General features: G+C 37.8%; 1 protein-coding gene across 1 annotated transcript in view; it reads right to left on the reverse strand.

Moving 5' to 3' along the window:
- Positions 1–26,576, reverse strand: part of MPP7 (membrane palmitoylated protein 7) — a 206,297-nt gene that overhangs the window by 83,379 nt on the left and 96,342 nt on the right. The window contains exons 4-7 of the mRNA XM_039254767.1: positions 24,079–24,159; positions 12,611–12,742; positions 2,990–3,071; positions 2,194–2,279 (exon numbers count right to left, since the gene is read on the reverse strand). Of these exons, the coding sequence (XP_039110698.1) occupies positions 2,194–2,279; positions 2,990–3,071; positions 12,611–12,742; positions 24,079–24,159 (381 nt within the window). The remainder of the gene's footprint in view (positions 1–2,193; positions 2,280–2,989; positions 3,072–12,610; positions 12,743–24,078; positions 24,160–26,576) is intronic.

Below are 26,576 nucleotides of genomic sequence, written 5' to 3' on the forward strand. Positions count from 1 at the left end.
ATTGTTTGGCAATTTTCATGGACCACAGCCAAATTCCATTTACCAGTGTGACGTCCCTGAAAGTCAAGCTGGGAAAAGCCTTACAGAATCAGGTCGTGAAATGTAAAGAGGCAGCCCCAGTACAGCACAGAGACTCAAGTAAAATGGGGTTTTAACAGTACAAATATTTTATAACAGAAATGATTTCAAAATGGTACTATCACTGTTATTGCTTACCAAAAAAGAATTCACAATTTTTTTTAAAATTGTTTTAAATGTGTATTTTGAGAGAGAGAGAGAGAGAGAGAGAGAGAGCGCGCAAGCAGATGAGGGGCAGCGAGAGGGAGACAGAGAACCCTAAGCAGGCTCCGCACTGTGAGCACAGAGGCTGATGCAGCATTCAAACTCATGAACCGTGAGAAGCCTGAGCCAAAACCAAGAGTTGGACACTTAACCGAGTGAGCCACCCCGGGATCCCAAGAATTCACAAATCTTATTAGGAATTCATATAATACTGAATTGCACAGGTAGAGAGGAGGCAAGTCTTCTCTACAATCTCTTCCTTCTACTAGTGTGTGTGTGTGTGTGTGTGTGTGTGTGTGAGAGACAGAGAGAGAGAGAGGAGAGAGAGAGAGAGAGAGAGAGAGAGAGAATGTATACAAAGCTCTTAAAACAGTGACCTTGAAGGGCTGAACCACTGTAAGCAGTTACTAGTATTACTAGGTCATATGGGTCTATCAGCCACTGTGATTGCCTCATAGTAATCCACGATGTGAGTGAATGATTAGTCAATTGATGCAACCTTCTTCTATTTTGAAATATTTTTTTTAAATATTTTTTAAAAATCTTACTTATATAATACATTTGCCAAATAACTTCCTAAGGGTTAATTTCCAACAACTGAATTTCTTAATTAAGGGTATGTAAATTTAAAAATGTTGATCATTTCAGATAGTCATCTCAAAAGGATCTACTGAATGAATCCCACTACCAGAAGCATATAAGGATATCTATGTCCCTAGAATCTGCCTCATTGTAGCCATTATCAAGCTTTTAAATCCCTCTAATCCATTGTTTTTCAGACACCATGTTTTCTAAATTTTTCTGTAAATGTTTTCTTACTGATTTTTATGAACTCTCTACACACTTAAATACCTTCTATCATATACACCAACAATATATTTCCTAAGTCTCGTGTGTCTTTCAAGCTATATGTGGCATCTTTTTCTGTATGTGAAAGTGTTCAATTCTAGTAATCACACCAGTTATTTTTCTATTTGAATCTTACATCACGTTTAAAATGTCTTTCTTTACTTCTTGATTTTTTTTAAGTTAATTTATTTATGGGGGAGGGGGTAGAGGGCGGGGGAGAGAGAGAATCCCAAGCAGGCTCAATGTTCGGCATGTGACTGTGACCTGAGCTGGGATCAAGAATCAGACACTTAACTGACTGAGCCACCCAGGTACCCCTGAATTTTTTAAATATTTAATTCTTTGGGGTTTATTTTTATGTAGACTGTAAAACAGTAACGGACTTTATTTTTTTCTAACTGAGTCATCAATTCATCTAACATTTATGAAAGGATTTCACAGATTTCCCACGGATTTAAAATACCAACTTAATCATATATAAAATTTTCATATATATGGAGATATATTTGAAGATGCTATACTCTATTTCTGTATGTTTATGCTTTCGTACATTAACAAAGACAGTCCCCCTTCATTTTATCCTTACAAATGAACTGGAGAATTTATACTGTCAAGGCCTAAAATAATTTTGTTCTATTTTAGATTTCATCAGATATCTAAATTAATTTCACTGTTTTATATACCTAGAAAGCATAGCTTACAGTCTGGCCTAGTTGATGGGAGAAGGAAAAAGCAACTTGCATCACCAACAACAGAGTAGATGCCCTCTATTAGGTACCTCATTTGGGATAGGCCCTGTAATAAACTCTTCATATATATTAGCTCATTTAATCCTCAAAACACTCCAGTGAGCTATTTACCTCTTCTTTTCATTTGTAAAGGAAAACACTGAAGCAATCCAAACATTAAGACATTTTCCAAGGACATACAGGGATTAAGTAATGAAGCTGGGATTTGAACTCTAGCCTGTCAAATCCAAATCCTGAATTTATAACCAAGTCTGAAGCATACTGATTCAATTTCATTTTTTACTGCAATTTGAAAACAAATTTTCAAGCTTACCAAAATCTGAATTATTTCCTCAGGTCTTTTATCCTCGACTGGAATCCCATTCACTTCCCTAAGTTCATCACCAACATGAATAAGACCTGAGAAGTAGCAAATTCGGGAAATTAGTTGACCTACTTACAAAAGAACTGCAATTTGCAATTGTGTCTAAACTTAAAGCATTGTTTGGTTCCTTTAATACATTTGAGGAGACCTTTATGCTTCTCAGCCTTCAGATTCTGTGCCTCTAAACAGCAGTGAATCAAAGACTACCGCATTATAATGCTGGCAAAAGAAAAAGACATCAGCATCCTGGCCTTTGTCTAGAAATGTACATTATTTTCATTTAATAAAAGAATTTTTATTTTGTTTTAAAGGCCGCACATTTTCAGTAGTACTTTCATTTTATTTTATGTCTTTACATTTATTTATTTTTGAGGGACAGAGCATAAGCGGAGGAGAGGCAAAGAGGGAGACACAGAATCCGAAGCAGGCTCCAGGCTCTGAGCTGTCAGCATAGAGCCATACACAGGGTTCGAACTTGCAAACCGAGAGATCATGACCTGAACCGAAGACGGTTTTTTTTTAAGAAGCATATCTTAATATAGCTTCAGAAGCCTGTGTAACCATACAGCAGAATGAGATTTATCATTTATTTCAACAGATTCCCACAGTTCAACAGAGGAAAATTTCTCATTCCTTGTTTTGATGTATTACATCAAAAGATCATTACCCTCTTAATTACACGTTGGAGATGTTGCCCCCGAAATGCACCATGGCCCGTCCATGCGCCTCGCACTGAAACCCTTACCGCTTCTGTCTGCGGCTCCTCCTCTCATGATTCTAGCCACAATGATGGCTCCCGTCTGCTCATCTTTCTTAATGGTGGCTCCCTTTCAAGGAAAAGAACAAAAGTACTTGTGGGTAAAGGTGCATAGTGGGTGGTAGGAAAGGAGGCAGAAATAAGGATATTCAGGAAAAAGTGAAAGCAATTACAAAAAGTTAAAGGTAGAGGCAGGACAAAGAGACATCAATGCCCCCCCCCATTTTTTTTTTTTTACAAAACACTCCTGACTTGGTACAGGTTTTCAATCAGACATATCATGTAAGGTTTTCAGCACAATTTAAAGACTTTTCAAATCTTTAGCCTCTTCAACATTATGAAAAGGAGACATCTCCTCTTTCCATTATACTACTTTAGATTTGAATACGATTTGTTTTTACCCCTTAACAGCACTGGCTCATTTCACTTTGTCTTTCTAATACCCCATGAAGAAGGGAGACCATATTGACAAGGTTAAGTGAATACAAAATTCTCATCAAAATTAGAAAACTAAGACCCAGGCCATCTGGCTTTTAGTTTAGTGATACTTCTAGAATACCATTATAGCAAAGGAACTCAGCCATAATGATAAAGAGGAAAAAAAAAACTTACACTCCAAAATTAGTCATACTCCTTACCTAATGCTACGATAAACTAATGGAAGAAAGATCTGTTACTCCAAGGTCTTTATGTACTAGGACTGTACTAAGAACAAGCAGAACTAACATTCTGGCATAAGATTAGGAAACAATTCCAAAGGGTCCAGAAATTCTTCATTTATGGATGTTCAGAAGTAAATTAACTGAATGCTGCTTTGTAAGAATACCAAGCACAAATGGTTACTTTGAACACCTTTTTATGACTTTCCTTCTAAGAAACTGGCACTGGTGTAGGAAAGTGTCCTACATGGCATCACACAGCTGAAAAGATGCACATTAGGTGGTGGCAGAATTCACGCTGAGAAAGACAGTGGAGTTTTTCCCGCAGGTCCCTAAACATGTTTATATCCATTTGTAAAAAGAGTATTTTATATAGCAGCTATTACATGCATATCTAATAATAGTAAAAAATCAAATAATTAAGTAATCAGAGGATTTTGTGGCAGTTTTCATCACCAAGCATGCATTCAAGTCCAAAGACTTCAATGAGCATCTCTCCACAATCATAAAAACCAAACCCATAAAGACCTACTACTTAATGGTAATTTCTGCCTTTATTTAAACAGCTTACTTATAGCTAAGATGACTAGAAAGGCAATATCTTTAAAGCTGGTGTGATTAAATAAACTTTTTTTCCTTAATATCTCCAACTTTCTCATCAAAGTATACCTAATAGCAAAAGGGTCTGATAACCTAAGATTAATTACCCATTTTTTAGAGTGTTTTTTTTTTTTTTTACCAGTTTTTTCTTTTTTTGTACTGAGGTAAAATTGGCAGGTAACATTATATGACTTTCCAATATACGCCATTATAATTAGACATCTGTATGCACTACAAAGTAATCACTGCTAGAAGTCTAGCTACCACCCATCACCATATAATTGACCCAATTTTGTCCCCACTCCCAACCTTCTGGTAGGCACCAACCTGCTGTCTGTGTCTATGAGTTTGTTTTGTTTGTTCATTTGCTTTTTTCTAGGTTTCACATATGAATACAACTATATGAAAAGAGATATCTAACTTATTTCACTTAGTATAATACCTTCAAGGTCCATCCATGTTGTTACAAATGGCAAGATGTCATCCCTTTTTAATGGCTGAATAATATTGCAGTGTGTGTATGTGTCTGTATATGCATATGTATTTTCCATATTTTCTTCACCTATTTATCCACCAAAGGACATTTAGGTCCTTTCCACGTCTTGGCCATTTTATATGATGCTACAGTGAACACAGGGTGCATATACCTTTTCAAATTAGTTTTATATTCTTCATATAAATACCCAGAAGTGGAACAGATGGATCATATGGTAGTTCTATTCTTAACTTTTTAACAGTACGGAGAAATCTCCATAGTGTTTTCAATAGTGGCTGCACCAATTTACACTCCCATCAACAGTATACAAGGATTCCCTTTTCTCTGTATCCCCACCAATATTTGTAATATCTTGTCTTTTTGATAATACCCATTCTAACTGATGGGGGGTGATGTGTCAATTATAGTTTTGATTTGCATTTCCCTAATTATTAGTGATGTTGAACATCTTTTCACGTGCCTATTGGCCATCTGTATGCCTTCTTTGGAAAACTGTCTACTCAGATCCTCTGTCCATTTTTTATTTTTTTATTTCTAAGAGAGATAGCGTGAGCAGGGGAGGGTCAGAGAGAGGGGGAGACACAGAATCCGAAGCAGGCTCCAGGCTCTGAGCTGTTAGCACAGAGCCTGATGTGGGGCTCAAACACATAAACCGTGAGATCATGACCTGAGGTAAAGTCGGACGCTTAAATGACTGAGTCACCCAGGCACCCCAGAATTGATATTTTTAATCTTAACTATTATTCAATACTGCTTACCCTAGATCTTTCATCTTTTATTCACAAATGATAAACTCATTACCCTTGCAGTAGCTTATCTATGATGGATATCATCAATTCCTTCCTTCTCTGTAAGTGCATGCCACATTCCCATATCAAGTGGTGAAAATGGTCCTAAGGTATTTAATGCTGTAAGACTTCCAGCTGCTACCTGGGCCTCTTGAAGCACTCTATGGGAAGTCAGACACCATGTAAAAAATAGTTACTGCCATGCTGTAAGGAAGCCCACAACAGCCAAGTGGAGATGTCATCTAAAAAGAGATGTCTGATCAGCCTTCAACTTTCTGGCCGTCCCAATCCAGGCATCAGTTACAGGAATGAAGTTCACAGATGACTCCAGCCTTAAGCCACCATCTAACTGAACATATGAGGGATGTTATTTAAGAACCACTCAACTGGGCCTATCAACCTGTAATATTATGAGATCTAATATTGTGTAGCCACAAAATTTGGAGAGTGTTGTAATACAGAATTAGGTAACTGGAGTAAGTCTCTTGCTTCACTATGAATGACACTATTTTTCAATATAGGACAAACCACTTTGTTGTGCTTAATGCTAGTCCTTTTGACTTATTCTGTGATTCAATGAAGTTGACAAATGTTTATTGAGAACCTACTGTGTGGCAGGTTCTGTTCTAAGAGCTTGTAATGTATTAGTGAAAAAACTAAGTATTTCTGCTCCCTCGTGGAACATCCAACAAGAAAGAAAGGTAATAAACAAAAGATAAAATAATTAGACATATTGTATCTTAGAAAGTGGCAACACTGTGGGTATGATGGGGGCAGGGCAGACAATGTAAAGACACAGGCTTCAAAGAGAAGATGACATCTGAGTAAAGAAAGATAAAAAGGAGATGAAGGATTAGCCAAAGGGAAAGAATAGACAAAACCAGAACAGAGGTGCTGAGATGAGGCTGTAAATGGAATGGAATGATCAAGGAAGACCAAAAAAGCCAGGGTGGCTGGAGTAAGGTAAAAGGGGAGAAGCACTAGTTGGTGAGAGCAGATGATATCAGGGAGCCAGATCATGTAGAACTTTGTAGATTATTGTGAGGGTTCTCGATTTTATTTTCAAAGAAACAAGGAGAAGCTGAACAGGAGAAGTACTATAACCTAAAAGGTTCATTCCACCTTCTGTGTTAAGAAAAGAGCGCAGGAATGCAAGGGCTAAAGCAAGGAAGCAAACTGGGGTCATTAAAATAATCCCGGGGAAAGACGAAGGAGGCTTGGATCTGACTGGCAGGAGGTGAAGTGATGAACAGTCTGGATATATTATTGGTAGAGCCAAAAGGATTTCCCAATGGACTGGAAAGGGTACATTAAGGAAGAAAGGTATCAAAGACTGACTCTGGTTTTTGGCTGAGCAATTAGGAAGATGGGATTGCAATCAACTGAGAGAAGGAATCCTAAGAGGGGAACAAAATTGGGGACAAAGATCAGTTTACTTTTGAACACGTGAAGACAGAGATGTCTACTCGACATTCCAATGGAGATATCAAATACACAGATGGACATACAAATTTAAAGCTCAGAAAAAAGATCTGGAAGAAAAATAGACCTGGGAGTCACTGACACACAGATGAATTTTAAAGCCATGGGCTGGATGAGGTAATTTCTAGAATGTGTAGATAAAAAATAGCATCCCAACACTGAAGGGTTTCTCTGTTACAGATACAAGCCTTAAAACAGGGGTGCCTGCTCCCTGCTCATTCTACCTATCCCTGGAGGGTCAACTATGGACCCTGAGAAATGATTTCCCACTTTCTCCATGATACTAGCCCTGGACTCAACCTTCGTTTTGATCCCTTCATTCTTGACGATTTCTACCTCCATCTTGCTTTCCAAACCCTGATAATCACAATTGTTGGAGGTATTCCTAGTGGAACATATTTCCATGAAAATAAGATCATTTGTACAAAAGTCTATAGTCCTATGGCACAGACGGCACAAGTAAAATAAAGCTGTATCTAATGTTTTAGTACTTAAATATTTTCTTATCTAAATATTTTGAATTTATTCTAGGTGATTTTGACCAAAAAAAAAAAAAAAATAGAGTACAGAGAACTTTGGATTAGACTGAGAAGTTAAAAGTCTGGTTACATTTGTCTTGTTACTGCTGTAAAATGGTTTATAAAGGAAGACCTGCAGCTGAGCCCGCACCAGCATGAGGCCCTCCATAAATCTGCATGTCCTACAGCATTGCCAATATTCCCCAGACCTCCTTAAGCAGGGAGCGCTGTTGATTTCAGGCTGAATCTTTGAAATCAAAGTGGTTTCAAGTATCATCTACTGAACATTTGCATCAAGAACATCTGAGACATTTAAAAAAATCTAGATTCCCAGGTCCCACATGAAACCTACTGATGCAGACTTTCTGGGGGTAGAGGTCGTGAAGTTTGTATTTTAAGTAAGCACCTCAGGTAATTCTTAGGATACCAAAGTTTGGGCACCACTCTTTGAAAGAAGCAAGAAGGACAACCCGGGGAAGAAACTGAAAATTAGGATTGCACTCCACTCACTCACTAATAGAATGTTACTTTCTTAAGCGCGCCTAAAAGGTAATATTTATTATTAATTATTTCTGGATAAAACAGATACAAATTGTTCGAAATTCACGGGGAGGGAGGATGGCTCTGCTCCCTGCATCCTGACCGTTTTTTTCTTTTTCTCTCCTTCCTCAATTCATTTAACCAACCCTCCTCTCAAATGATCACTGTCTCACCTTTCCACTGCAAATACCTACATGATCTGTGCTCGCTGCCTCTCCTCCCTGGAAATGGTCCTCTTCTTCGACAGCTGTCATCTGGAGCTTCTACCTTATCATTCTACATAACATTCATATAATGATTGCACAACACATAAAGCTTACAAAGCATTTCAAATACATTAGGTGCTAGTTGATATTCAGACCACTCTTAGAGAGGAATATCTCCTGATTTTCAAATAAGGAGCCTCAGCCTGAGAGGCTAACTGACTCAGTCCTGCAAGGATATAGAACAAAGAAGTGATAGTAGAATACCTCCCACTTAGGTTATCTAATGCAAGCCTGGTATTTGTTTCACCACATTACACCTCAATCTAACAAACAAAATTACATTCTTATATAATACTGATCAACTAACCCCTTCATTGCTAAACCTTATGGCCTTTCCTATTCAATCATTTGCCAAAAATGTCCTGACCATCCAATCACCAGAATTTTACTTCAGCATGGTTCCCACAACTTAACTATTTGTGATTCTTACCACTTGGAGTCATTCTCCTAAGGATGCTTTAGATTGAATCTTCTTTCAGCTTCTGCTTCTCCCCCATCCTACCCCTTTGGTAGTTGTGGCTTTTCTAATAACCTTTCCCAAATACCAAGTGACATTTGACAAATGTACAATGAAAGTTTATTGAAAATAACCATTTCCTACTTTTTAAACCTTAAATTTATTCACCCAATAATCCTACTTTACCTTTATAATAACTAAAATAATACACTAATGAAAAATCTGGATGAATTAAAGTTCTAGACAAGTAATTCTCCTCACTTGATTTCATATTCCAAGGTTGAAATGACATCTGAAATCTTAATATTCTTCTCAGAAATCCTAACAAATAATTTGGGGATTTCTTCATCCCATGGAGATGTTGTTGTGTATATGAAGTTTTTTATTTTTATTTTTTTAAATGCAGCTCCTTGAACAAGAAACACACAATCAAATTGTGGCTCAGCAGGAAGACAAAGGACAAGTGACTAAAGTAATTTTTTAAAGTAAAATAACTTCAAAGTACTTGAAATTGCTTTAAATTGCCTTAAATATGAAAAATTAATATAAAAAAACCTAGAACTTAGAGAAGTTAACTGCATATGTTTGGGGGGGAAAAGCTTTTATTAACTTATTTTTAAATAATGGAAAAATAGGTAAGAGAATTTTTCATTAATGTAAAATGGACAAAAAGCAGAATAAAAACTATGGATCAAAATGAAACAGTATTAAAATTTTTAAACATCCCACATTTGAGAGGAAGTAGAAAGGAAAATTGCTATTAAGTATATTACAAAGTTGTCAAATTAAACCATGGTACATGAATAAGAAACTCAACAATTCCAGGAGATGCTTAAGATAGCCCCTGAATATACAAATGTTACAAATCCGGAAAACAGTCTCATGCTTAAGAGAAATAATTTTTAAGCAGATTAACAATTCAACCAGTTTTTAAATTTACCTGGTTTCCTTTCCTAAATCTCTAGCCTCTTTCTGGCACATGCATGGCTCCAGTCTCCAAACAATCATATGGAAACTTGAAATTTTTATTCCCATGCCATTTCCTTCTACCCTTGCTACCTGAATGTTTGGGATTTCTCCCCACCCAAGTAAAAATGCTGTGGGGGGAGGGGGGGTGTACTTCCTCTCTTCTCCTGCACTGTGGACGTAAAAATGTGTCTGATCTGAATCAAACATATGTAACATTTGCCACTACCCCAGTTCAGATTCTCATTTTAAATATTCTATATTATATAAACTTGAACAAAAGAGAGCTAACAAAGGATGATGATATCAAAGTTAGGTCTAATTATTTAAACTGTGGCATGCTTATTAGCTAAAGCATGTGATATATTCAGTAACAAAGGACAATAACACAACTTTAGGTTATTTTCTATACTTCATTCGATTGCCTTTTTTTAATGTTACTTTTTTTTTCTTTGAGAGAGATAGACAGAGTGAGCAGGGGAGGGTCAGAGAGAGAGGGAGACATAGAATCTGAAACAAGCTCCAGGCTCTGAGCACAGAGCCGGATGCAGGGCTCGAACCCAAGAACCGTGAGATCATGACCTGAGCCAAAGTTGGGCACTTGACCAACTGAGCCACCCAGGCGCCCCAGGATTGCTTTTAAAATTAAAACTAATTTGCGGCAGGTCTAGTTAACACTTAAAAAATCTCAATGTAGTGCATGCGTAATTGGTTTCGCAAACATTGTGAAGATCTTCTTTGATCAAGAGATGCTCTGGACACAAACATTGCTGGTGATGCTTTAAATGTTAGCCCACCAAACCAGCACACCAAAAACCATGGTCTCTGGGAAAATTAGAACTGATCAAAGAAATTATTACTAATGAATTCCTGAACTCCTCAAGATGGTCAGCCTTTTGATTATCTAAGTGCCTGAAGTTGTCAAGACGAAAAAATGTATTTCTTTTCTGTACAGAAGCCACCAAGAATTAGTCACTGTATGGTGACAGCCCCTGAAACAGATCTCTCTACATCCCAACTGCATGCTATTTATCCTTGCTAAGTATATCACCTTCTACTTAATAAATACCAAGAGATACTCAGGTTATCAGAATAATAAACCACCGGTGAAAGGCACAAACTTATAATCCACATTAAATAATCTTAACCAGGAATACAGGGAGCCCAAGGACCTTCATGGATGAGCACCAGGGGCTCAATAAATCCCTTTGTATTACATGAAAACAGATCTGTGTATTTTTTTGGGTAAGAGTGTCCAATGCAGTTATCAATGTACCAAAGTTGCCCTTAAACAAAACAGGAACACGAAAAAAAACTGTAAGGGAAAAGTAGAAAGACAATATGGTGTAGAAGAAAAAACTAGTATTCGAAAGTTAAAGAGCCTGGACCTCCATTCTACTACTCATTAGCTATGATACTTAAGTAAGCTGCTTCACTTCTTTGCATATCTGTTTCCTAGTCTATAAAAATGGAAAAAAAAAATTGATACCAACTAGGAGGATAAATATAACATAAGTAAAGTACTTCAGATAGTGCCCAACAAGCACTGCATTATACCAGGCTATTTGCTTTAAGAACACCAAAATGTCTTAATTAGGGAAAAGGGCGGGGGAGGGGGGGGCCACAACACATTTATAATCAACAGGTAAATGGTGAAATTTATTTTTCTCCTGAATGCAGTTTCAGCAAAATATGAAGACAGTCCGTACTCACATCCTGTTTCCAATGTGCTACGCTAATGTGCCACACAAATTTCGTGACTTAAAACAACACAGATTTGTTATCTTACAGTTCTGGAGGTAGGAGGGACAAAATGAGGTCCTGGGGCTAAAGTCAAGGTGTCAGCAGGGCTGTATTCCTCCAGGGGCATCTAGGAGAGAATCTGATCCTCTCCTTTTCCAGTTTCTAGAAACTATCTGGGATTCCTTGGCTCAGGGCAACATCACAGCAACCTTTGCTTTTATTATCACGTCTCCATTTTGTAACTCTGACGTCCTGCTTCCCCTTCCCGCTTCAGTAGAAACCTCTGTGATGACACGGGGCCCACCAGATAATCAGGATAATCTTCCCATTACGAGATCCTTACCAAATCTTGACAAGTCCCTTTGCTATCTAAAGCAGTATTTCACAGGTTCTGAAGATTAGGACATGACATCATTGGGCATGGTGAGGAAACATCATTCTGCTCACCACAGACCCCCTGAGGCAATTTGACATTGTATAAATTCTGGTGCTAACATAAATAGGTGCACTTACATTTTTTATGTTTATTTATTGGGGAGGGCAGGGGACGGAGGGCCAGAGAGGCGGACAGGGGATCCAAAGTAGGATTTGCGCTGACAGCAGAGAGCCCAATGCGGGGCTCAAGCTCTCAAACTGTGAGATGAGGACCTGAGCTGAAGTCGGACACTTAACCTACTAAGCCACCCAGGTGCCCCTACATTTACATTTTGAAATAACAGACATCTGATTAATTTCTCCTTTACTTTAAAATAAATCAGCTTTCTAGAAAAGCCATAAGCAATTACTTTTAGTTGCACCATTTAGTCTTAAATCAGCTGTGACGGGCTCCTGGTATGCTTTCTTTTATAAATGTCAACGTCACATTTTACAAATTATTGCTATTTATAACCAATGAAATGCCTCCATTTTATTTGGCTTTTTTTCTCATTTTTCTAAATAATGTTTTTTAGACACATATGCCCTATTTACTTTTACGTTTAAAAAGACAGAAAAATTATGTTTTAAAGAGAGAAATAAATGGTGTGTTGCCACCAGATTTGGCTTTATCATGGCATCTACTCAAGTCTGAACATAAACTGTAGAACAAAACTAACCAGTGGTTCTCTATTTTTGACCAGACGAATGATTTTCACGGAGTCTTCCTCATCGTCAATATCATCAGGCATAGGAGGTAATACCGGATCGTAATTCTTCTGAGCCACAGTATCGTGTACAGAGAGCAAAGCCTATCAAAGAATTTGGGGGAAAAAAAAATCAATCAAATATAAAAATCCCACACACTTCAAGCTGTAAGGAAAATCAAACTAACTGGTGTTACAATTTTGACCTAACAGTGGTAATAGGCAATTACTTGAAAAAGAGGATCTTAGGAACGGGAGTACATAGAGCGGCCGACAGCAGCTCTGAGCTGCCCACCCCATCTGTGCCACTCATGTAGGACAAGAATCAGCATCCAAGTCCTCTCACCTGTATATTCTCTGGTTCATCCATATAAGGGTGGCAGCTAGGGACAGGGGTGGGGCTTAGTACCTTGGCTAGGAGGAGAAGGAGGTGATAGGTACATTGTTAATGAGCCAGTAGGAGTCTGAAAAAACTATTTTTCCCTTCCTACTTTTAGCAGAACACACAAAAGGAGCTGACCAATGCAACTGACTTGCATTCCTCTCTTATTTTCTCACCTTTTCATTTGTTGTAGGTTAACTAATATGTGTATAAAAGAATAAAATAACCGTTTTTCTAGGTATGACTGTCATGGTGGTTAAAACTCCACAAAACCCGTTCATTCTGGACCAAAGACCAGAAAACCACTCAACCTTGACACGTCACAACTGTTTTAGGAGAGTGGGGTTTAGACTTTTAACTAATTCGTTCTCTACCAACCCCACCACACTCCATAAATTACTCTAGCCAGAAACCTAGAAGTCATCTTTGAAACCCATCTCTCCTCCATGCTACACTCCCCAACACCCGATCCATATTCTGTTAAATTTTCCTAAATATTTCCTAAAACGTGTTCTCTTCTCTCAGCTCGAGATCAGAGGCTGGCAAACTATGCCATCTGGTTTTGTAAATGAAATGTTACTGTGTCATGTCCTTCATTCATCTACTGTCTATAGCTGCTGTCATGTTATAAGAGCAAAAACTTGAGTGGAAGCAATAGATCATTTTTTTCAGGAAAACTTGGGAGACACCTGATCTAGGACATTGAGGTCATCCTGTTTTACCTGGAGAATTGCAATAGCCTCTCTGTGGTCCAGCTGCATTGCCCTATGGTCCATTTTTCCAAGATTTTCACATTTTCTTTACCCACTATGCCTTTGAGGGACATTTGGAATGCTTTCAGTTCTTGGCTATTATAAATAGTGCTGCTATTGATGTTTCCTCTCTTTTGATGCATGCGCGCGTGCGCGCGCGCACACACACACACACACACACACACACACACTATATGGGTTAAGTATAGTTGCCCTTGAACAGCATGGGTTTGAACTGCATGGGCCCATTTATATGCAGATATTTTTTGATAAATACAATACAGTATTCTAAATGCATTTTCTTTTCCTCATAATTTTCTTAACATTTTTTTTCTCTAGTTTACTTTATTGGAGAATTATATAGTATATAATATACATAACACAAAATATTTTGCTATTGGTAAGGTTGCCAGTCAATAGTTGGCTATCAGTAAATTCTGGGGAGTCAAGGAGCACCTGGGTGGCTCAGTCGGGAAACTGACTTTGGCTCAGGTTATGATCTCACAGTTTGTGAGTTCAAGCCCCACCTTGGGCTCAGTGCTGCCAGCTCAGAGCCTGGAGCTTGCTTTGGATTCTGTGTCTCCCTCTCTTTCTCTGCTCCTCCCTGACTCATGCTCTGCACCTCTCTCTCTCTCTCTCTCTCTCTCTCTCTCTCAAAAATAAACGAACATTAAAAATTTTATTTTTAATTCGGTGAGTCAAAAATCATACAGGAGTTCACAAATTTCTAACCATGTAGGAAGTCAGTGACCCTAAGTCCCTACATTGTTCAAAGGTCAAGTGTATTTAAGAGAGAAAACTCTGGGTCATGGGTTCTAAGTGTGTTCACTGGGTCACTGGGTCATGGGTTCAAAGTGCCTGTCCCAATTGTACTCTTATGGACAGCTTAAGTGAGTTCTAGTTGTATCACATGAGCCCCAACATCTTATATTAGGTTCTTTTTTTTTTTTTTAATTTTTAATTTTTATTTCTGAGAGAGAGAGAGAGAGAGAGAGAGAGAGGGAGCATGAGCAGGGGAGGGTCAGAGACAAAGGGAGATAACAGAATCTGAGGCAGGCTCCAGGCTCTGAGCTAGCTGTCAGCACAGAGCCTGACGTGGGACTAGAACCCACGAACCATGAGATCATGACCTAAGCCAAAGTCAGACACTTGACCGACTGAGCTAACCAGGCGCCCCTTACATTAGTAGTTTCAATGTGGCATTTCTGGATGCATAGTGGTATCTTCTTATGGTTGAAATTTCATTTTTCTTATAACTAATGAAACCTTTTTGTGAGATGCCTGTTCAAGATCCTCACACATTTTTCTATTCCATCTGTATTTCTCTTACTGTTTCGTAAGAATTCTTTATAATATACTGGACCCAAGCCTTTGTTGGTTACATATGCCACAAATGTATTCCCATGTTTGGTAGCTTCCCTTTCCCTTTCTTACGTTTTTTGATTAACAAGGAATCCAAATTTTTAATGAGCCTAATTAATGTTTTTTCCTTGGGGGCTGGTGTTTTTTGTATCTGATCTGAGTTTCAAAGTCAAGGCATGAACACACCAAGATGAAGAAATATCTGAAGAGATAATGGCTGCAAATTTTTGACAAATGATGAGAGAAGGAGTCTGAAAATTCAGGAAACCCAATGTATTTATTAGGAAGCAGAACAATGAAAAGAAATCCAAGATTTGATACATCACAGCAAAACTACAGAACGCCAAAGGCAAAGAGAAGATCTTAAAAACATCAGAAAGGAAACACAAACAAAATGACTGACAGCTAACTGATTAGCAGCAATGGAAACTAGAAGCCAGTTAAAATTATCTTAAAAATGCTTACAAAAAAATAACAGCCAGCCCCAAACTGTGTATTTAGCAAAGGCATCATCATTCAAGAATGAGGAGGAGAGCCAAGATGAAGTTAATATGAACGCCACTGGAAAATAACTAAAAAACAGAAAACTTAAAAAAAAAAATGAAACAATTTTTTTTAATGTTTTATTTCTTTCTGAGAGAATGAGACAGCATGAGCAGGGAAGGTCAGAGGGAGAGGAAGGTAAAGAATCTGAAGCAGGCTCCAGGCTCTGAGCTAGCTCAGCACAGAGCCTGATGGGGGGCTCGAACCCACAAACCGCGAGATCATGATCTGAGCCGAAGTCAGATGCTTAACTGACTGAGCCACCCGGGTGCCCAGAAACAATGGTTTTAAGACATTGGACATCAGACAATGAAGGATAGTGATCACTGGGAGAAAGAAAACAAATGTGAGTCTCAAGCCCAGAGTTTGCTGGCTGTGCTGGGGGAGAAGGTTCCAGGTGGAACCCACTGGTCTCCCTAAGTTGAGCCAATAGAGCTGGGAATGCTGGGAGAATGAGGAAGTAAAGTTCTCGGTGTCTCAAGAGTATGAAAGAGAAGAGAGTGGGAAGGACACCGGGCTCTGGAGAGCTTCAGGATGTCTCCCTTGAATTCTTAGCCAAGCCATACATACAAAAAAATTACCAGAAAGGATTAGAGCAGTGTTTATTAGCTGAGAACAGTTTTACTCCCTAGTAGCCACTTAGCAGTGTCTGCAGATATTTTGGGCTGGCTCAGTGTGGGGGATGCTACTGCCATCTAGTGCATAGAGGCCAGGGAGGCTCCTAAACATCTGATGGCACACAGGATGATCCCGCCTCCCCTGCCAGCACCTCCCCCCCCCCCAAATAATTTTCCAGCCCCCAAATGTCAACAGTTCCAAGATTAAGCAACTCTGTGTTACAGGGAACAACCACCAAAGCTCACACAGGGCAGGAAGAGCTCCTGTTTCCAACAGCAGAGAAAAGCTTGGCATTCACAGGTCACTGAGGACAGTGAAGAGAAGAATACGGTCTTAATCGTGGTAAATACTCAGCCCAAAATTAAACACGGCTAAGATCTCACCCAACAAAGCTTAAAAAGCAAGACTCTGAAGAATCAACACATTTGCAAGTAACTTAATTATATACCAGAGAGAAAACCTCAAGAATATTATCGATAAAAGTATAAAAACATCCAGCATCGAACAAAGTAAAACTCATACTGACTGAGAATCAATTACTGACAAAAGCTATCAGTCATGTGAAGATAGAAGAAAATACTACTTATAATGAAGAAAAACATAACACTATAGAACTAAACCCTGAAAATTACATAGATGATAGAATCATATGGAACCAAATCCTGAAATTACACAGACTGCAGACAAGGAATGAAAACAATTACTATCACTATATTCCAAATGATTAAAAAGTTAGATGGAAGGTGGAAAAATGAGACTTGCAATGTACAAGAAAGATTCAAATCAAACTTCTAGGGATAAAACATACAATGTATGAAATGTTTTAAAAAGAACACTGATGAGATTAACACTTGTAAAGCAGTTTATCAACTATCTAAAATGAAACAACACAAAGAGAAGACATAGTGAAAAATTATGAACAGAACATTATTGAGCCATAGGACAACTCATATACATCCAATTGACATCTCCAAAAGAAAGGAGAGGTGCTAAAAAAATATATGAAGAAATATGGCAGAAAGTGTTCCAAATGTGATGGGGGGAAAAGAGCCCCTATCCACATCTAAGCACAAAAAGCATAAAATAAACAACACTGTATTGCTTAAAACCAGTGAGAAAGAAGAACCAGTATTGCTTAAAATCAGTCAAAAGAAAAATTATAATAATGACAACACGTTTCAGAAACGTAAGCTACAAGATAAAAGAGCAATGTCTTTAAAATACTCAGAAACCATCAACCGAAAATTCTATACCCAGCAAAAATATCTTTTAGAAATAGAGGGATATTGAAGACTTTTTAAACACATACAAAGGCTGAAGGAATTCATCATCAGAAGACGTGCATTACAAGAAATGGTACAGAAAGTATTTCAGACAGAAAGATAGGAATGACAGTAGATAGAAATATAGGTCTATAAAGAGTTGAATGAAGAACATCAGAAATGTCCCTTATCTGGGTATCTATGGTAACCATCTTGCACATAATTAACTCTAATAGAGATTGCTAATAAACATCTAAAATAAATGATTATTATAGTTGATAGGCAATATTAATAAACCAGCTATGTATTTTTTCCTCTTTAGCTGTGGATTCATCTCTGTGTCTGGATTCCAAAATATATTTTTAAGATTTATAGAAACTAGGCTCCTAATTTTAATAGCTTTGCTTTATAAGTATTTTTGGTTAGCAAAATTTTTATTTTGAACTAAAAGTAACTGTATTCTATTTTCCTGTTTTAACTGTGGTTAACTTTATTCTTCAATATACAGATTGTCCTTTTGAAACGCAACATACCTAAATAAGAAAATTCTATTTCCGTATGCCATAATCACCCCAATCACAACTGATGGGTTTACCTGTTGCTCAGAAGAATATGCAGGAAATTGAACACTAGGCCTTGTAACTCATCAGGCACACAGGCTCTCACTGCTTTGGACCCCCTGGAGTCAATTCTATGTTCTAAGTATCTGTCAGGTCCACAGAATTAAGTATCTAACTCATAAGAATGAGTAACACTGACTTATTCCTCCAGAAGGAAGCTTAACTTTTCCCTTCTGCCTGCTTTAATGAAGTCTCATCCATTCTACATGCTCAGGCACTGAGTAATTTCTTGTAAGTGCATGTTTTGGAAAGCTGAAAATTTCAACAAATCTTATTTTATTGCCTTTTTAAAACCCACCAAAATTTCCCCAACTTCCTAAATTATAATATCATGCTCTAGAGATGATGTCACTTCACTGTTTTATCAAAATATGAATCTCTGAATGAGGACTCACAGAGGTGGATTTGCCTTTGATGTGGTCATGCGATGCCTAGGAGTGGATCTTATTTACTAAGGACTCTTTGCTTCCCCAAGAAACAAAGTCTCTGTAGAGAGCCCTATCCCTTCCCCAGTGCCCCAAAAGGCTAACACTGTTGCTCTGGTCCCCCCCCCCCCCCATCACCACAGGAAGCTCCCACTATCACTTCTACTGAGGCCCTGTGCTATTCACTATCCCACTGCCCTGTTCTCACCATCTGTTGTTTCTTTGATGGTTCTTTACTCTAAGATTCAGACAGTAAGACTGGATTTTGTAACCACTACTGAGTAATAAGTGTAATTATTATTTACTGTTTGTACATGTCAACTGACCGATTGAGACATTTCAGGACTTGGTATCATCTTTACATCTTTGACAGCCTTCAATGTGAGACAACTGTTAAAAAATGACAAGTCACTTCCTAACTATTGGAGACTCCAGGACAACAAGCTGTACAGGAAAAGCACTGACATATATTCCAGTGGTGATCAATTAGCAAAACTGAAAAAGGAACAATTAATTGTACAGGGCTTGCAAGGGCATGGAGGAAAGGACCTTCTCATGCATGACGGCCGGCAGTGTGCACGGAGATGACCTGTCCAGGTCACTGCTAAGGGTAATTGGCACGTGCTACTGAAATTTCAAATGCACAGATATTTTAATCCAGCAATTTACTGACCCAATAAAATTCTGAAATACTCATGATGTGCATTACAGTGCTGTTTAAATAGCAAAAAAAAAAAAAAAAAAAACCCAAAAAACAACAACAAAAGGCAGAAATGTCCACCTCTAAAAGAGAAGTTAGATAATTCTGTTGCTCCAAAAAGAAGTCCACAAAATATCAAAATGTTAAAAGTGCAAAAAAAAAAAGTGGAAAAATGTATATGTAATATTTCTGTATGCAAAAAAGGGAAATTCACGCAGCCAGTGAACAGGAGCTATCCCTGAAAGGTCACACAGTTCATGGACAAAATAAAAAGTCACTAAACATATGGCACGATGCTCACCTTCACTAACAGAGCGATGGAGATAAGAACTTCTATTTCTTTATAGTTTGAATTCGAACCACAAGCGATTAAGTTTATCAAAAAACTTCCTATTTTTAAAAGTCTGTATCAAGTCCCTCATAAAAAGTAAAATTAAAGCCAAAGTAGCAAATTATCACACCTTATTACAGGCAAATGTAAATTGTTTATATAAAGAAATAATTTCTTCTCACTTCAGTCATGGACTTTTTTTTTTTTTTTAACCTTTCCTGTGTGTGTATGTCTATCTGTACATCTGTTCCTGAGGTTGTGAATGTTTCTTCTTTATCCCATGATTATGGTTCAATTTGTTTTAAAATTTTTTTAATGTTTGCTTATTTTTGAGAGAGAGACAGACACAGAGTGTGAGCAGGGGAGGGTCAGAGAGAGGGAGACAGAATCCGAAGGAGGCTCCAGGCTCTGAGCTGTCAGCATAAAGCCCGATGCAGGGCTTGAACCTATAAACTGTGAGATTGTGACCTGAGCTAAAGTCAGCCGCTTAACCAACTGAGCCACCCAGACGCCCCTGGTTCAATTTTTTATACTGAAATCTTTAATCTGGTTGGAATCCATTATATATTACATTATATACAATACACATTATATATTTTTTCCCAAGAACCAACCAACTGTGCCAATACCACGTACTGAAGTTACATCCAGTTCCACCCATCCCCCATGGCCATCCCCTGACATCCTACACTAAGGCCATAACATGCTTCGCCTGGATTATTTCCACAGGCTCACGAGAGTGACTGTGTCACCTGCCTTTCAGTGGCTTTCCAACTGCTCTTAGGATGAAATCCAAACTTTTTAAGATGCTCACAATAAGGGTGGCCATGTTAATTTATCATCTAAAGAAGGAAACAACTGAATGGGAAAGGGGCTATTAATAGTCATGCCGGGACCAGAGGCACAAAAGAGACTGTTCCTGGGTAAACGGGGACATATATGGCCCCCCTACTCAAAGGATCCCTTGTCTAGCTCTGAACTCCTGCCTCCTTCTCTCTGCCACAGGCTACCGCTCAGCCATACTGAACTTATTTTATATCCTCAAACTTAACAAGTTACTTTCTTAATGGGATTTCATATGCTACTCACCTTATTTAAAACATTGATTTTCACATCCCACCCCTGACTCATCTCTCGCTCCTCTTCCTTTTTTTTGGTGACCTTGAACCCAAGCTCCAGGGCTCAGTTCCTATGTCACTTCCTCGGCAAAGTTCTCTTTAACTTCCTCCCCTCTTCCCAAATTTAGATTTACCTCCCCTCCTTTGTGTTCCACAGCATTTCTATGCGTCCTTTTACCCAACATTTCTCCTGTCAGCTGTGTTAATCTTTACATATCTTTTACAAGTTGTAGCTACAGGACTGGGCACAAAGTAGGCATGGGACATTTGAGAATGAATGAATGAATGAATGATTGATCTGACTAGCGACATTATAAATAATCAGAGAAAGTTTTTAAAACATTTCAAAAAAGAGCTGGCAAATCTTTGGGATGCATGTAGTATCCTTCTCCTAGTGGTGCTATATTTAGTTGTATATATCTACGTGTGTTGACAAAAATCATTATTTCTTTGGAGGTATACTTCAGGCCTCTTTTCACTACTGTGAACTCAACTTTTTAAATGGAACAGCCATCTTTAACTAGCAAATAATTATTTCCCTTAACCACTACAAAATTAAAAACAGTATTCAAAGTAACTGATATTTTACTGTACCTTGCTTCTGCTTTGAAAAAAAGAAAAGCAAATAGTTTACTAAATGACTTCTTAAAGTTATTACCAATAAAAAGTGAAATTCGAACTGATGGTAGTTAATATAAAAGATCTCAAAGAAATCAATGTTAAATGTTAGGTCAAAACGGAAAGGAAGATTTTTTTCCCCCCAAGACTGGCTAACAAGAAATTGCCAATCGTGACGTCATGTGTCTGCAACCTTACCCATTTCCCACACATCACTTCCTAAAAATACATCTTTCAATCTGACTTCCCACCCATTCTTTTATCACATGGCTATATAATTACAAAAAGCTTAAAAAGTATTCATCTAAAATATTTTCACTATAATACAGATTCAATATCCAATTATAAGGCTATAGTCAACAGTGCTGAATACCATCTAAAATCATACCTCCTTCTTGAGGCAAAGACCAGTTTCCATCCAGTGTAATCCCTTACTAATTAGCTATTCCATCCCATTCTTTTTTTTTTTTTAATTTTTTTTAATGTTTTATTTATTTCTAGGGGAGAGAGAGAGAGAGACAGCGTGAGCAGGGGAGGGTCAGAGAGAGAGGGAGTCACAGACTGAAACAGGCTCCAGGCTCTGAGCTGGCAGTCAGCACAGAGCCCGACGTGGGGCTCGAACCCACGAATCGCGAGATCATGACCTAAGCGAAAGTCGGACGCTTAAACGACTAAGCCACCCAGGCGGTCCCCCATCCCAAACATTCTTGAATAGAATGTCAAAGTCATGTTTTTTGTCAGAAACATTCTTCTTCGATTTCTAATACTCAAACCAAGATAACACTCTCAAGTCAGAGTTTAACAAGCCTCCCATTGCTAACCATTCCCTGGTTCAATATTAAATTCTCATGTGTACTCCAAGACCAAATGAAGACATTTTCAGAAATTTCTCTACCTATGAATCTTTTACTCTGAGCTCTTAAACTTTCTACACACTTTGTATTTTTTAAAAATTTTTTTCTAATGTTTATTTATTTTTGAGAGAGACAGAACGTGAGCAGGGGAGGGGCAGAGAGAGAGGGAGACACAGAATCTGAAGCAGGCTCCAGGCTCTGAGCTGTCAGCACAGAGCCCGATGCGGAACTCAAACCCGCAAATTGCAAGATACTGACCTGAGCCAAAGTTGGATGCTTAACCAACTGAGCCACCCAGGTGCCCCTACACTTTGTCTTTAATTTCCTTATTCTTTTAGAACTAAAATTCAATCTTCTCTGTACCAGTACAAGCTAATGACTCCAAATTACTAATCAGAGTCCATTTATTTTTGACAGCAATATACTTATTTTACTTACAGGGATTAAGAATTATAGCCTGTGCATGTTTTTGCTTCATCTTTTATTTAATACTATCTTTCTTTTTTGACTACCAGTTTAAGACCATTAAAGCACAGTCCCACAGATTTTTCAAGGAAGGCAAAAACCAATTTTGGTATCTATGCAGAAGTATTTAGGGGTGCCTGGGTGGTTCAGGTGGTTAAAGGTCAAACTTCAGCTCAGGTCATGATCTCACCATTCAGGATTTCTAGCCTCATGTCGGGCTCTGTGCTGACAGCTCAGAGCCTGGAGCCTGCTTCAGATTCTGTGTCTCTCTCTCTCTCGGCTCCTCCCCTGCTCACACTCTGTCTGTCTCTGTCTCAAAAACAAATAAACATTTAAAAAATTTTTAAACAAAAGAAAAAAGAAATATTCATTTGACAGCCCTATATATGCTTAACAGAAATCGTCATAAGATAACTGACCATTCTAATTACATAATCCATACGTAATTTTCACTCATGGAAAAATACTTTACATGTAATTGCAGCAGTATCAAGTCCAAAATATACACATTATAGGATTTAGTATATCAATGACCTTAGAATTAACTTTTGAAATGACTTCTGTTGACCAACCATCTTTGAAGGAAAGGTAACTGATATACCTGGAAGGAAAATGGCAAGGAAGGGGTGAAACATGTAAAGGAGACTAAGAGGTACAGTCTTCCAGTTATAAACTAGTAAGATGCAGGAATGTCATATACCACAGAGGGAATATGGTCAAACGTACTGTAGCGATTTTGTATAGTGACAGGTGATAACTAGACTAACTGCAGTGACCAGTGTATAATATATGTAAATATCAGATCATGATGTTGTACAGCTGAAACTAATACAATATTGTTATGTCAATTATTCTTCAATTAAAAAATGGTAGGGAGAACTGTCTATCAATATTTTACTAGTACTTTATACTGGAAAACTGCCTGCTCTGTAAGATAGGAGCATATATTAAACCATGAATCAGTAGAGGGAGGGGGGATGGGGAAGCTAGGGAGGGATTGGGGGAAGGAAAGAAGAAAGAGAAAATGATCCTATAGGAAAACAGCTATTGTTGTCAAATATATTATAATACCATTAAGTAGCTAAGTAAAATGAACTTGAACAAAACCACTCACAGGCTCTGTATCCTGTACTCTTACCTTCATTTAATAAGAAATTGACCTTGAAGTGACATTACATTCACCAACTTAAATCCTGAGCTTCCCAATTAAAGTATTTTGTAGTTGGTCACATTATAATCAAAAGCTCAACTCTGTCCTTAATGGAATTTAGGTTATTAAAATACTGGGCACCATTTGAAAATACATTTACTGAAAATTGATGCTCGAAACAAAATTCATCTGAAGTCACAGAAAGTGGCCCTTCTGGAAGATATTTATTACATGTCCTCACCTTCACATTGGGTTTTGACAGTAGTTTCAACAGCTCTCTGATCTCACTGTTTAATGGCTTGTTCTGAAGCTCTTCGGCCAGCTGCAAGGGAGATCACATGGACATAGAAAACATTTAGTAAGAGCAGTGTGTAGCTCCACGTGTGACAAATGAGAATCTACCTTGCCACTTTCCAATGATTAAGGAAAAGTCGGCATGAAAGAAAACAGACGATCAATCAATGCTCTTCTTTTTAGGCTGTTGGTAGCCAGATCCCAGCCCAGGACCTTGGCTGAGAGTATAACTAAAAAACATCCTATCAGCCAGATCACCTTCTGATTTATTGCAATGAGGGCAAATCCCAGCACTTCATCTTAAGGAATGGTCTTTTGCGTGCAAACAAAGGACCACTTGTAAAAAGGACTGGATCAGGCTTTGACAATTTTTTAAAAAAGAGAAAGAAAGAAAAAGAAAAAAATTAAAAAAAACCTTTCTGAATGAGGTGGTGAAACTCACAGGGTTTCCAAAAACCCACAGTAGCTTGCTGTTTAGAGGTGAAGTGAAAAAGAACTACAGTGTCTCTAAGAGCAAATGGGCTGAAACTTTTATTATGTTTACCTACACTGACTAACATGTTCCTCATTTAGAGATCTTCCTATCAACATTCTGTTCCACTTTAGGCTATGGTAAGGATCATATAGTTTTCCAAAGAAGAAAAGCAAGACCAAATAGGAAAAGAAAAGATTGCAGGGGTGCCAGGGGGGCTCAATTGGTTAAGTGTCTGACTTTTGATTTCAGCTCACGTCATGATCTCACAGTTTGTGAGTTCGAGCACTGCATCGGGCTCTGCATTGACAGAGCGAAGCCTGCTTGAGATTCTCTTGCTGTCTTCCCCTGCCCCTCCTTCTCTCTCTCTTAAATAAACATTAAGAAAAAGAAATTTAAAATAAGAAAAAAATTAAAATTATGAAATAGTATAAAACTCAAAATATGTACATACATTTTCATTTAAAAACTCTTCTTAAAACATTGCATGAAATTTCTTATTGTTTCTACCAAGCTAAAAGTAACTGTTCTTATCTCTGGAAAAGGACTTTTCTCTAAAAGAAGGGCATAATATAAATTATACACAAAAAATAAAATCTGACAAAATTGGTTACATTTCAAAAAGTGATTTTACTTTTTCAAGGTAAAAGTTTTGTCTAGTTAAAATAATTGTTATAAAAATAATTGTTAACGTATAAAAAGGCACAAAAGGCTCTTTGCATTCCTTAGTCACTTAATATATAACAGTATTCTTAAAAAATTTAAGTATGTTGCTGGGATGAATTAGAAAATGCTACATTTTACTGTATTTCTGTAACAGTCTCTAATTATTTTTAAAAAAGCAATATTGTTGTAATATGATTGGGCCTCCATCACAATGGATATCAACAAATATTTCCCCAAGCCCTCAACAGTCAATGTCTTTAAAGTGATTTTTAAGACTTTCTCAAGCGGCAACTATAGCTTAGAGCTGTAGAATTCTATCTACACCTTCACTTCAAAAACTTTGTTTCTATAGTGCACAGAGGAGTAAGCCATCCCATAAAACATGTACACTGAAACATCCCCATAATTTGTAATCTCTGGATAAAACCGGGAGGCTGGGGACTAACTAAGCAGCAAACATTTGAGGGATTTATTACATATGCTTTATTACCTAAATTAGAAGATAAACGATATATAAGAAAATCAACCTTGGAAGGTGGTCGGTTTTCTTAAATTATACTTACAGCCCTGATATTTCACTAAAGTGAACTACAGTTTGTTTTATCATAAAAAAGGAAAAAGTTTAAAAGGCAACAGATAAGTTACAGGATATCACTAGAACGAGCCCTCACATGAAACTGATTTCTCGTGCAGCCTTAGCGTCTTATAGTTTATCCAGGTGCGCTCTCAATTCATCCGAGTTTGAAAGTGAACAGTAAGAAACAGCAAGTTAGCTCCCTCCCCCAGATCGAAAATAAAATTATAGCCACAGGAAATTAACTACTCCATCAATGCCAACTGCTTCTAAAATTTATTTTTTGGTTATGAAGGTAATTTGGAAAGGTCTAATATCCATAAATCATTACTATGCTTTATAATCCATTTTAAAAACAATCCTGTCTTTTTATGTATTTCATATGCCTCACTCCTATACAAGAATCTGTCATTTTTTTAGCACTGTCAGCAATAGACCTATCTCATTTGTCTTTATTTCTCCAAAGCATTCCTCCTGCCTGTGACTTTTCTCAGAACACTAATAGCTGACAGCTTCCCTCTCCCCGGAGAGTTCGAGCCTAAAATTTCTGTTACGTAGTTACCAAGGCAGAACAAGACGGTATCTCCCTGCACAAGTCTTAGCGCAGGAGAGTGAATGAAAATCGGCATAATATCAGCATAAGCTCTGTGATGACAGGCCTTTTGGAAACATTCGCAGCTTCTTCTGGTTTTCGCTCATTGGCTCACATGCGTCTGTCTGCGCCGGGATGAGC

Source organism: Hyaena hyaena, unplaced genomic scaffold (assembly GCF_003009895.1).
Source record: "Hyaena hyaena isolate Hyena2069 unplaced genomic scaffold, ASM300989v1 scaffold_498, whole genome shotgun sequence".
Taxonomy (NCBI): domain Eukaryota; kingdom Metazoa; phylum Chordata; class Mammalia; order Carnivora; family Hyaenidae; genus Hyaena; species Hyaena hyaena.